Below are 13,333 nucleotides of genomic sequence, written 5' to 3'. Positions count from 1 at the left end.
GTTAACGGCATGATTTTCTTTTTTTGTCTCCTTATTCTCTGAAGCTATTAGAAACCGCGTAACACAGGGCAGGGGATTATCGCTGTTGGTTCTGAATGGGTGGTACACCAAACGATGGGCAGCATGTCAAAAACGAGACATGCCTCATGAGTCTAAGAGAGAAAGAGACACTTTAGCACTTTTCACGTTGAAACAACAAAACAAAAAAACAGTAAAACTTGTTAAATCAAAACCTTATAAGGCACTTCAAGACGCAGAAGATAAAAGCCACGGGAGGAAAGAAGCCTGCTCGGTTTCCTTTATCAGCACACTAGGACACTCCACAGATCGAAGGATTGTTTTGTGACCCAGAACGTTAAACCACTCCTTTGGATTCCAGAGAAAGGAGCAAGCAGAACCTCATGCTGCTTCTCACAGAGAGTAAGACGAATCGCCTGCTGAACACCAAAGAAGCTACGCACCAACAGGTTTAAAATCGACTTTTGAATTTTGGAAATTAAATAAAAATTTAAGCAGTAATTAAAGCTTAATTTATTTTAGAGTCATCAGAGACACTTTAAATTGAATGAACCTCCATCTTTATGCTCAAGCTGCTGGTATCGGCTGTGATGTACTCTAGTGCTTGGTTTCTTTCCAGTGTCAAACATCACCTTGATGGCAGTCTCTGTGCACTAACAATAGGTGGTCCTGGCTGGGCGCGGGGGCTCACACCTGTAATCCCAGTATTTTGGGAGGCCAAAGGCAGGTGGATCACTTGAGGTCAGGAGTTTGAGACCAGCCTGGCCAACAGGGTAAAACCCTGTCTCTACTACAAATACAAAAATTAGCCGGGAATGGTGGCACATGCCTGTAATCCCGCCCACTGGGGAGGCTGAGGAAGGAGAACTGCTTGAACCCAGGAGGCAGATGTTGCAGTGAGCCAAGATCCCACCATTGCATTCCAGCCTGGGCGAAAAAGCGAGACTCACCTCAAAAAATAACGAAAAACAATAGGTGGTCCTTCCTAATGGCATACTCTTCTCTGAGAATGATCAGAGATCACTCCCTGATTTGTCACTGCTGTAATAAAATCCTTTTCTGAATGAATTAGAGCAATAAATTACATAAAGAAAACTGTGAAGAAACAAATCTATTCTGAGACAATAAAAGGGGTGTAATTTTGAAATTTTTCACCCAATTGATTGGTGCTGGAGTCTCGCCTCTCAGCTTAGCCTACGCAGAACGCAGCGATGCCAGACCAAAGCAGGGGCCACATGTGCTCTGTGTGCAGTATGGCTATGCCTTGATATATGCTTTCATTAAGGAAAGGTAACTATTTCATCATGACAAGAAAAATACCCTCACGAGTTTATAAAATCATTTTTCTCAGTATTACTTTGCATATTGTGCACATTATGTTTTTAAAAGCCTCTCATCTTTAAATAAGGACCTGAACAAATTGACAAGTCATAAGACACTGATGTCCAAAAGAGCCATGAGAGGTTTGCAATAGAAAGAGCCCACAATTTTCATTAATTAATTCATGCAAATAACTTTTATTGTGCCCCTATTTTGGAAAGCACGGGTACAAATGAATTTTACCAAATTTGGTAATAAAGCCTGGTCCCCTAGTTTCTCTGCTGAGAGCAGGGAAGGGTAAGCAGACCACAGCCCGTGGCCAAATCCAGCACACTGCCTGTTTTTATAAATAAAGTTTTATCATAACACAACTATTCTCACTCATGTACATACTGTCTATGGCTGCCTTTCTTTTTTTTTTTTTTTTTGAGTATTACATACATTTATTGACACCTCTTCTGTACAATTATCATGTGTTTAATGTATTTTGTAGAAAAAAAGTATCACAAGAACAGAAAACCAAACACCGCATGTTCTCACTCATAGGTGGGAACTGAACAATGAGATCACTTGGACTCAGGAAGGGGAACATCACACACCGGGGCCTATCATGGGGAGGGGGGAGGGGGGAGGGATTGCATTGGGAGTTATACCTGATGTAAATGACGAGTTGATGGGTGCAGCAGACCAACATGGCACAAGTATACATATGTAACAAACCTGCACGTTATGCACATGTACCCTACAACTTAAAGTATGGCTGCCTTTCTGCTACAACAGCAGAGGTTGAGCAGAATGCACAGCCCACAAACTATTGACTCTTTAGCCTTTACAGAAAAAGTTTGCGGCCCTAGGCGTAGAGTTTAGCATAAAGACAATGAAGGTACAGCCACAGACAGGTATCTACTTCCCAGCTGTCCGCTGAAAGAGCCTGAGAGCAATGACCACCAGCACTCCAGATCTTGGCTTCTAAACAACATTCCACACTAAAAGAAACCAGGGCACCTTTGGGGAAAATGGCTCATTTGAGGGCTAGGGCAGAGCAAGAACAAGATGAGCATGGAACAAGTTGCTGTTACAGAGATGAAAAAAATATTAAGCCCACCTAGGGGATGATCCTCTCAAATGGACCCAGGAGCCAGAGCAAAGGGCTCCCAAAGGCCAAATCTTAAACAATTTGAGCTTCAATTTACACAGTGATAGTAAAGGATTATAACCCACCAAATTAAAGAAAAATGCATGAATTTAGAAGACAGATACGACTGAATAAGAGGAAGAGAGCAACTGAAAAAGAGAAAGAGGGAGAAAGAAGGAGCAGAAAAGATTCCTTTTCAGTAGAATATCAACCAAAAAATGTAGATGGAATGACTGTGAGAAAATTACCATTTTACAATCATCATAGTAATAAATCAGGTAAAAAATGTTAATGGATCTAAAATTTGTGAGGGAGAGTTTAATGAGGAGCAGGATATTTATTTACATAGTCTCAAAGTATCTCCGCACAGAAGTATTGATTAATGACCAAATGAAAGTAGTAACTTTACAGAGGAGAAAACTGGCACCACCTTAACCAAGGATCGAACGTTTCACCAATAATGACACAGACATTGTGTGCCCGGGTACGAGGGACTGAGAAGACCCACCATCACCTCGGTGGCATTCCTGCCAAGACAGTGTGTGACACAAATCTAATTTTAAGGAAACATCAGACAACCTAAATGGAGACGCATTCTACAAAAAACTGGCCTTGTAGAGTTTTTTGTTTTCCAAAAACATAAAGTTTTCCAAAAAGCCTATCACGAAAGGCAAAGGCAGACAACGCAGCTACTGCGAACTGAAACACTAAAGAGGCCTGACACCACACAAAATGTGTGTCTTGACTTGGGTCCTGTAAAAGACAAAACCAGAACAACTGGTGCCATCAGCATGTGAACTGTAGATGAGATAACAGCACTGTGTGGTTGTTAAACTTCCTAATTTGGATCATTGTACGACAGTTATGAAAGGGAAAGTCCTTCTTTTTAGTCAATACATGCCAAGATATTTAAGTATTCATTTGTAAAAGATGATACATGAGTAACAGAAATATATGTGTAATAATCTCATCTTAGATACAACGAATATATTCTATGTTAAAAAAGTAGAGTGAAATGAATCAAATACAAAACCATTGTCATTCAATCTTTTTTAATTTTTATTTTTAATTGTGGGGGCACACAGTAGGTGTACATATTTATGGGGTACATGAGACAGTCTGATACAGGCATGCAATGCATAACAATCACATCGGGGAAAGGGAGGAGCCCTCACCTCAAGCACTTATCCTTTCTGTTACAAACAATCTAACTATACTCTTTTAGTTATTTTAAAATGTATGACAACCGCTGAGGTGGCATCCTGCCTGCCATGTGCAGATGAGAGAACAGAGGCTCAGTGAGGTAAAGTCATGGTCCAGAACACACAGGTCAACTCAGCAATTCAACACATATGTGTTGAATAAATGCATAAAATGAAAGTATAAATTTTTTAAGTACTGGGGACTCGTTAACAGTATTCAGCCCTCCTAAAAGTTACTAAAACAGGAAGCCTGGCTTTGTCCAAAATTCTTCCCACATTTTATACCTAGTACTCATCAAGTCTCAGCCCACTCAAGTCAGTAAACAGAAGGCAAGAGGAAGCAGAAATTTCCACACCGACTGACAAATCTCTTGTTACTACTGTGTGCTTTCTTACACAAACCAGATTTGGGAATTTGATTTATATACTCCAAAGCAAATTAACCGTGAGTCTAATTTTTCCCCAAAATAAACATATTACAATGGCCAGTAACCATAAGTCAGACTACCCTAACAAGTTATTTGACAAAAGCTTTCAATTTAATGCTTTTGGAGTATATTTTTCTTTAGGGTCCACTGACCCTATAATGTAAGTTAGCTTTGTGACCTTGAACAAGTTATAAATCCCTCTAACCTCCATTTCTTACCTGTAAAATGAGAACAACAAAACTATATTCATGTGGTAATCACGGATTAAATGAAGAAATGTGTGAAGAACCTAGCTACAGTGCCAGGCATACCTTTAGGCATTTCAGCAACAGTGGCTACAAAAAAAGGCACGGCTTTCTGCAAATATTGATTAGCAAGTATGCCTCTTAAGATATTAGGAATACGAAAAATGCCAGTGCATGAAAATCAAAAGCAATGCACGTTTATTGATCAAGACTCATTTCAGTTCAGAAATAGCTACCAGTGTGAAAGAAAGTGGGTAACCTCGCTATGTGGAGCGCCATCTAGTGGAAGAAAAGCAGAGCACAAACCGCACAAACGAAGTAGAGAAAGAACAAGGAAAAATGATGAAAATGAAAACTGCCCCTTATCTTCGTCATAATTTCTATATTTTCTCCCATGGGAGCTCAAATCAACAGTGACCCCAAGTGTAAGCTATATATCAAAAAGAGACATTTAAAAGGGTGCCCTCACATACTCTTGCCCTTTATCATACCAAGGAAGAACATCAATAATATGCTAGGAACACCTTTTAAAATCCTTAAAATAGCAGCAGGGGCTGATTGGTGAAAAATTATGGAAATGTAAAAAAATTATGGAAATTTACACCTTACCAATTCAGAGTAAGGTACCTTGTGCTTGTGGAGAGAGGCTGCTAGGTGTCCAGACATGTTTTAAGATATGCAGTCATAAAACTGTTTATGGAAGCTTCATTTGTTAATTTAAGCTTCAGGTGCTGTGTCTTGAATAGCATAATAAAAATCAATCAGAGCTGCTGCTAATTTTGTGCATGATATTAATGAAAGAAGCTTCCTAAAGACTGAATTTCTCCTTCAATATTTCCTGGATTGGAAAACTAAAATAATTCTAACAACATAAAATTACCCTAAGAAATGAAAGTAGATGATTTATGTATTGAATTTTTATTATATACAATATATCTGAAAAGTGACGCCAATACTCACACATCTGTCTCAGAACATTTTATAAAAATAGCAAGTAACGTTTATTAAGCACCTACTATGTGTTAGACACTGTACTCATGTCTAAAATAGCAACCCTACAAAGAAGGCATAAGGTCCCCAATTTCACAGATGGGGAAACTGAGGCTCTGAGAAATAAAGTAACTTGCAGGGGGTTACAGACCAGAAAGCTGTCACTTCTCCTAATCACACGGCTCTTTCTGCACCAGCTCATTCCTTGTTGAATAACACTGTTTCCCAAGTAAATGCCACCCACCAGATGTTACCACTGGTCAGAAAGTTCCTATGCCATTTTGCCATGCCCCTGTGTGCCCTCTGTATGGTATGCAACCTGCCCTGCTCGCCCAGGTCCAATACTAGGCATTTAATTTGAAGAGCTGCATAATCCAAATTCCCCACAAAAGTAAAACATGAAAAACAAGATATAATCAAAGCTTCCACCTCTATCTGGTGCTAACAGGTGCCCTACATAGTGTCATAGTGTTGGGCAGACAAGGATCTGAATCCTGATTCACCAGTTACTAGCTATTTAGGCAAATTAAGTGACCTTCCTGACCTCAGTTCTCTCATCTATAAAATAAGGTAAAATGACTTACTCTTTTAAGACTGTTAAACTAATTCAATGCAATAACATACATAAAGCATGTAAACCAGAAAAGGCTCTTGATAAATGGTAGCTACTATTATTAGCAATTGCAGGGCAAGTATATTTAAACATATGCCCCCCTTCCAGAAAGTCAAAAAGCAGTATCTGTGGGAATACCTTTTTTTCTTTTATGAACTTATTTTTAGAGAATGAAGAATTCACAAGTATACCGTAGACTGACTATAAATCCCTGATATCATACTCTCAACTGTTTTTGTGATAAACAAAGTATTAAAATACAAAGAGCACTGCACCTCTAGGAGGCGCCTTCCAGAGACAGAACTTCAGCAAGAATTTCACTTGCTTTCTATACGGAATGCTTTTCTATTTTCTTTTTGGTCACTGAAATATATACATATTTAAAAATCCTTACTTTGAATGCCTACTGAAGACTGAAAAACACTGCCAGAGAGCATAGGCGGAAAAAAAGGGAGCTCGCCTTTTTGGTAAAACACATTTTCAGTAACCTCTTTTAAAAATTCATCACCAATGGAAATTCCTAAGAGGCTTCTGCTATAATGAAACTTTTATTTAAAAACAACAATGTTGAATTCTGTCCTTTTATCTCTTCTTAAAGTATCTTATCAAAACACTGCAGACTTGATTTAAAATTTCAGCCTGACTACTTACAAGCTGTGCACCTTGACTGGGCAAGTTACTTAGCGTTTTTGAGCCTTAGAGGCCTCATTTGAAAAAAAATAAAGGAGGCATGCAGGGAATAAAACCTCCTACCTTGCAAGATCTTGTGGGGATGAGAGAGAATGCACAGAAAGCAGCTGGCACAGAAGAGCTCTCAATTTGGTGGCTTTTACAATAACCATCATCCCCAATGCCAAGAAACACTCTCCTTCTATTGTTTTGGTAGAAGATACAAGTCATTCTATCTTCACTCAGTGGGACTGGTGACAACAGGCAAATGGGGCTTTTGATATCAAAGTTGCTGTTGGCGTTCAATTTGCGATTTCAATCGCTCCTCTGGCTTTCTGAGTTTCCCTTCGGCATCTGAAACTGCAGAATAACTCTCTCAGGTAAGAAACCTTCTTTGGCATGTGACTAGGGCTTCCAAAATTCTGTTCTTAATCTGTCATCAGAAATATCATTAGGAGTTTAGAGAAGGAGAGCGAATTGATGAGAGTGCAGTGATTTCATAACTTCCTGAAGAATAAAAGTAAACAAACATCTGATTCAAAGCAGATCTGACAACATCTTTTCATTATCTCCTAGAGAAGGATCCCTACTGTGCAACCACATTTAAAGAGCACTGGGATGTTTTTCTGCTTGTTCAACCCTGCATTTCACTTAGAACCTTCTTTCATTGATACGGGCAGAACTGATGACTTCATCCCCACCTCCAATTCAGGTCCTCTAAAGCCATAGCAGCAAAGCTCTTCACTGACTGTTAAATTCCAAATACACTTTCTGATTCTGCTACCCTTAATGATAATTAACACATGACACTGAAATTAAGACAGGAGTTCCCAGGGCCCTGTGCTGAGACTTATTCTAGGTGCTGAAGATACAGAGGAAAGGCCAGGCCCTGCCTTCCAAGGAACTCACTCTTTACCAGGAAAGACAAAGATCCAAACAAAGCAGTGTGACGAGGATCACACCCTAAGAGCACCAGGTGTTAAGTGACACCAGAAAATAGGCAATCCAACCCATTTTGAAAAAGGTCAGAGGATTTATCTTAGGGCAGGAATGTGAAGAATGAAGTATGAAAATGGATGCTATATAATTTATCTTTCAATTCAGCACAGACTAGAGAAAAAACAAACTGCACATAAAAAAAGCCAGGGTTTTCATTCTCCTCCTGTCATTCACTAATTATACCACCACAGGTTGACCAGTAACTTAGCCCTTTAGACCTCTGAGAGTCAGTAGGACATGGTAAAAAGAACAACGAACTTGTAAAAGAACAAAGCTTGACCCTTCACTCTGACATTTTATTACCGGAAGCATGTCACCATGGACAAGTCACTTTAGTTGTCAGAATCTTGGTTTCTACAACTGAAAACCTGGGCTAATAACCTCTCCATCTCTGAGCTGTTACTAGTATCGAGATTACAAACATGACCCAGTACCAACAAGTTCCTCAAAAATGTCCACAGGCTGATTTATTAATAGTAAATCTAAGCCATCCAATCACTAAATAGTTCAGCATATTTGAAGGACTAGGATGTCCCTTAGCAAAGAGGGCATCTACAAACTGAAAACTCATTCTCAAATGCACACGGAGGAGAGCAGGAGCTTCTCACCAGTGCAGACTGTTTTTCCTCCCTACCCCTGGGACCCAACACAGATAACCGGCGTGGCAGGTTCTCTAGAAGCCTGTTACTAATGTCCAGTACCAAAACCCTGTACCTCCCAATCACTGGGTCACTTTTAATCATAATACACTGCATAAAACTCAAGACATGGCATATCTAATACTGAGGGATTGCATTTTCTTATAAAACAAAACAAAAGAAACCTGATAACACAAAGAAAAACAATACAAAACTAAAAACTAAATAATCACATCTTCCTTTGGAGAAAACAGCAAATCACAAACTACAGCATGAAGGCACCATACCTAAATACAATTCTGCAATTCTCATTCTTACTCTCTCACTTTACAAGTCTGTGGCATTCAAGCAAATCCGAAATGTTTTCCAAAACGGGTCCCCAAAAATCAAGTTTTAAGCCACTGGGTTTTGTGGATTACAAAGAGGTGTATATAAAGTAAAGTAATAATCCTTCCTTAATGTATTTTTATCCCCCACATTTATTCTAAGTAATGCTAAGAGTTGTAATATTTGAGAAATTGATATAAAAAACATTTTGACATACGAACAAAAAACTTTTATCAACCTAGACACAAATCTGGACCACCTTAATCTTGAATCCTCTGCTCCACTTTCTCTTGCAATCAACGACAACTAAATGTAACTTGGCAGTGAGCCAGCCACCAATCCATACATTATATCAGATAATTAAAAATACAGCATTATGTAATCTTATTTAATGGTTACTTGGCTTGTATTGAAAACCATCCAAACCAATATCAGAGACTTGGATTAAATTATAATGCATAAGACATTTCTAAAGACGTTTCTTTAGTAAGAGTCAGCACATCCCCTACTAGCAAATATAAAACATGCAACACTACTTTCATCTCCAATTAACCTCTCCTTGGCAAGAACTGCAATGTCAATTCACCCTACAGGCACTAAGTGGGGGTCCGGAGTGGGATCCCAAAGCCTATTTTCTTTGACTGAGTTTTAACATCAAATAAACATTAACCACTAATTTTGTTAGAGAAACAAATTCAGAGGCCACGAGCGGTGGCTTACATCTGTAATCCCAGCACTTTGGGAGGCTGAGGCAGGCAGATCATGAGGTCAGGAGTTCGAGACCAGCCTAGCCAACACAGTGAAACCCTGTCTCTACTAAAAATACAAAAATTAACCAGGCAAGGTAGCAAGCACCTGTAGTCCCAGCTACTTGGGAGGCTGAGGCAGAAGAATCACATGAACCCAGGAGGCAGAGGTTGCGAGGAGCCTAGATCACATCACTGCACTCCAGCCTGGGCAACAGAGTGAGACTTCGTCTCAAAAAAATAAATAAATAAATATTCGGGAAATGAATTCATTTAGGAGGTGGAGGAGGAGAACCAGTTATCCTTGTAAAATGAAAGTAAAATCAGCAATCAGTGCCCACCATGAAACACAAGTCTGGAAAAAACATAAAAGCCAATGTATACCAGACAGACAGGAGTATATCTCTTATTGTCATTCTAGCTCAACAAAGAAAAAGAGTAATTCAGTTAGGAAGTTGATCAATCTTTACGAATATTGAATTTTTAAAGGACGACTACACCTCATCTATAAACTCTTTCATTATCATAATGCATTGATTATTAAACTAATATAATGGTCACAGGAGGGCTTTAATTCAAAAGTGCCTCTTGGCCTCAGCATCAAAATCCTGGAAGATAAATCCACCATAAATGTTTGCTTCTGCAAAGAAGGCAAGTGCAGACAGAAACTTTTTGGAAAAATCAGGATAAACTTCCTAAAGGATATATATTATTTCCTATACATTGTCAGTTGGAAACAATCATACTAATCATATTGATTTCTGCAGGGTTTGAAGTTAGCAAGTGAGAAGTATTTCATTTCAACATTTTAGGAAGGCAAAATAAGAAAGAACAATATCTTCAGAGACAGAAGACCTGAGAGTTCAAATTAAATCTCAGTTGCCCACAAGCTTAGATGGCTGGGATCCTCAGTTCCCTCCCTGAAAAGAGAAAACATGAACATCTGCCTTACCGGAATGCAAGTGTGAGGACGAAACTAGTGCCTTGGAAACTTTAAAATACTATGCAAACATAAGGCCTTGTTAGAGTTTAGAGATACCATAAAATGTATCTATTACATGGCACGCTACGGTTCGCCATGCTCGCCTACTCTACAATTTAGTGCCGAAATACCAACTTCAATGTGAATAACTGCTGAAAACACAGTTGCATTAGAGGCAAACACAAATACAACGAAATTAAGAAAAAACGCTTTCATATAGCCCATAACAAGATGGTTGGATTTAAAATCAAAGCTTCCTCACAATCATGTAGCTTCAGATTTAAAACACTTGTAATTTTGGACCTACGTAAGAGTGTAATTAATGTTTTCAGTGATAAAGCTTTGCATTCTGAGTATCAGCCTGTGATTTAAGAGAAAAATGTTTCAGTCTGAAGTAATCTAACAGTAAGACAAGCTTCTGAGCAGCACCTCCTCCTTCCTTCACGTGTGAGAAATATACTTCTTACAAGAATTACTTTTACGAAAAGTAAGTTTATCAAGTTTAACATCTAAAAAACACTAAATGGCAACATTTCCCCAGTAAATATCTGCTTCAAGTAACTGGAAGCCATTAACACTAGTAAAAACACAGAATCCAAAAGAATTTTGGACGTTTTAGCAACACAATACTATGGCAACATGGCAGAGAAAATCATTCTGACTTTTAAAAATAAGATAACACACTACACTTTTAGTTTAACTGTTCCTTAATTAAGTACAATCTAACTTTGATTCGGCCTCTCTGTTAGGAAAAATGCACTTGAGTCCACAGTCCAGAATATTTCCAATTCCACGGATCTCATGCAATGTACAAAGAAATTTCTTTCACAGAGACGACAGCCCAGCAGGCAATAAAAGATACATGTAAATCATCAGGCGCAAGGAGTACAAACTCAACTGCAGAACTGTTCAGAGGGCACAGAAATCAAACTTAGGAAATTCTTTTCTTTTATTTAGTAATGCATGCCCATTACTTTTTCACAAGCCCATTTTATTAAAGAAATAAAAATAAGCCTGCAATTAAAATAAAATGGGGGAGCTCCATAAGCCTATTTCTGTTCATCAATTCAAATATTCTTAAATTCTTGGAGACCGTAAGAGTCTCTCTACCACCATCGGTCGACTACACACACACCCTACTCTGAAGAACTGGCTGAAACAGGCAAATAGTGGAGGTCACTGTTTTAAAATATAGGTATCTATATACAAATAGAATATGTCTGCCTCATCTTTCACTTCCAACAATAAAAGAGCCAGGGCGAGCACTGAGAGCAGCAGATCCGATTCATCCAGGGAACCACAGACTGTCAGTGCACAGTAATTCCTGCAAAAGGTAACAGATCTGACCAGATCATGTTGCTGCCATTTCCCAGAGAAAAGACAGAACAATTGCCCCCACACCCATCTTCATCTCAAATACATATTCCAGGAAAAGTAGGAGACTGCTCCCAGGAAGGAAGGCTTAATTTACCGTGCATCCCAGCAGATGATTCAGGAAGCCACAGGAGGAGAAAGCCAGGGGAACAAGGTCCCGGGTAGGCGTGCCTCCAGATACCCCTGTATCCCTGTCCAGCAGTACTTCCTAGGACCTTTCACACCCTGAGCTGGCTAGAGTCCTGTGAAAACGGCAAGGACTCCCTTCACCACCGTTCCAAACCTCAAGCCAGCCACCAATGAGGGCCACCCAACCCAACGCCCCCCAGAAGGGTGCTCTTTTGCCGGCCTCCTCTCCCCTACTGACTTCTCCAAGGGCCAGCCTGCAAGGCTTGGCATGGGCTGCCCACCCCACCCCGGGGAGGGCTGACTGCCCCGCCAGGGCTGCTGGAGCCTGGACACAGGAGAGACAAAGGGCTGGGAGGGTGAACTGGGCTCCTCCCTTGGGACCACGGAGCTCCTCTCCTCTCAGGTGCTGGGGTCTGACCCCAACCCTCTTCCAAGGTCCCCAAACTTCGCTAACAATCCAAGCACCTGTTCCCTTCGCCTCTTCTGCATTTGAGTCCCTCAAGTCCTTCCATTTTCCTCCAGCTTTTTCTCCAGTACCTTAGACAATCCAAACACCCTACTTCCCCGAGTCTAACACGCTCCCCTCCCATGAGATAATTCAATCTCGTCCCCAACAAAGCCCCCAGATGGTCGCTGTCCCCTACCCAGAAGTTTCCCCTGGGTGTCTCCGAGTCCCCAAAGATTTCCTTCAAGTCTCACCCATGCGCCCCAGCCTTCTCCTTCCTTTCCGAGTCCCCAAAATTCACATCGGGGTCTTCCCCTAGGTGTCCCACAGCCTCCCAGGTCCCCGTGCAAACGCCCCCGGGGGCCATTCGGGCCTCCGTCTCCGCCGCGTCCGCTGACAGCAGAGCGCACGGAGCCGCCCCCCGGGCCCCCGCGTTTCCACCCGGCCCCCAACCGCCGCCGGCCGGCAGTTAACGGCCGGCGCCTCACCTTGGTTCACCAGGCGCAGGGCGTGCGTGAAGGAGGGGTCCAGGGAGTCCTTCTCCGCCATCAGCTCGGGTAGGTACTTCTCCTCCATGCTCGCCGGCCGCCGGGCCCGGGACGTGGACTCCAGGCGCACGGGCGGCGGCTCCAGGCAACCCCCGACTCCGCCCGCGCCCCCAGCGGCGCGGACCCGGGGGCCAGACGCGGCGGCTGCGGCCAAGCCGGGCAGTCGGCTGGGAGGAGGCGGCGGCGGCGGCACGGGGGCGGGAACCGGCCGCCGAGTGCCCAGCGCCGGCGGCCCCCGCGCTCCGGGCGCGGGCCAAGGAGGAGCGGGCGCGGGCGGCGCGGTTAGGCGGGCCCTCGGGTCGGGCTGGCGGCGCGCTCGGCGCCCCTGAGGCAGTCCACGGCGATCCCCGCCAGTCCCGCCAGCACCTGCCAGCTCCCGAGCCACAGCTGCGACCTACACGCCGCGCGCCTCCCCGCGCACTCTGAGCCGCCGCGCCGAGCGCCCAGCGCCTGCTGCCGGCCCCGCCCCGCCCGGCTCCGCCCCGCCCTGCCCCGCCCCACGCCCACCCTTGTCCCCTCTTCCCA

At 42.3% G+C, this 13,333-nt stretch overlaps 1 protein-coding gene across 1 annotated transcript in view; it reads right to left on the bottom strand.

Annotated features, from left to right (window-relative positions):
* KHDRBS3 (KH RNA binding domain containing, signal transduction associated 3) overlaps positions 1-13,281 on the bottom strand; it is a 199,508-nt gene extending 186,227 nt beyond the window's left edge. Inside the window, exons 1-2 of the mRNA XM_025394882.1 lie at positions 13,259-13,281; positions 12,749-13,202 (exon numbers count right to left, since the gene is read on the bottom strand). Of these exons, the coding sequence (XP_025250667.1) occupies positions 12,749-12,836 (88 nt within the window). The 5' untranslated portion in view covers positions 12,837-13,202; positions 13,259-13,281. The remainder of the gene's footprint in view (positions 1-12,748; positions 13,203-13,258) is intronic.
* Between the last annotated feature and the right edge of the window lie 52 nt (positions 13,282-13,333).

This window comes from Theropithecus gelada, chromosome 8 (assembly GCF_003255815.1).
Source record: "Theropithecus gelada isolate Dixy chromosome 8, Tgel_1.0, whole genome shotgun sequence".
Classification (NCBI taxonomy): Eukaryota; Metazoa; Chordata; class Mammalia; order Primates; family Cercopithecidae; genus Theropithecus; species Theropithecus gelada.
Note: the sequence above shows the minus strand (reverse complement) of the source record. Positions and strands in the feature narration are given on the sequence as shown.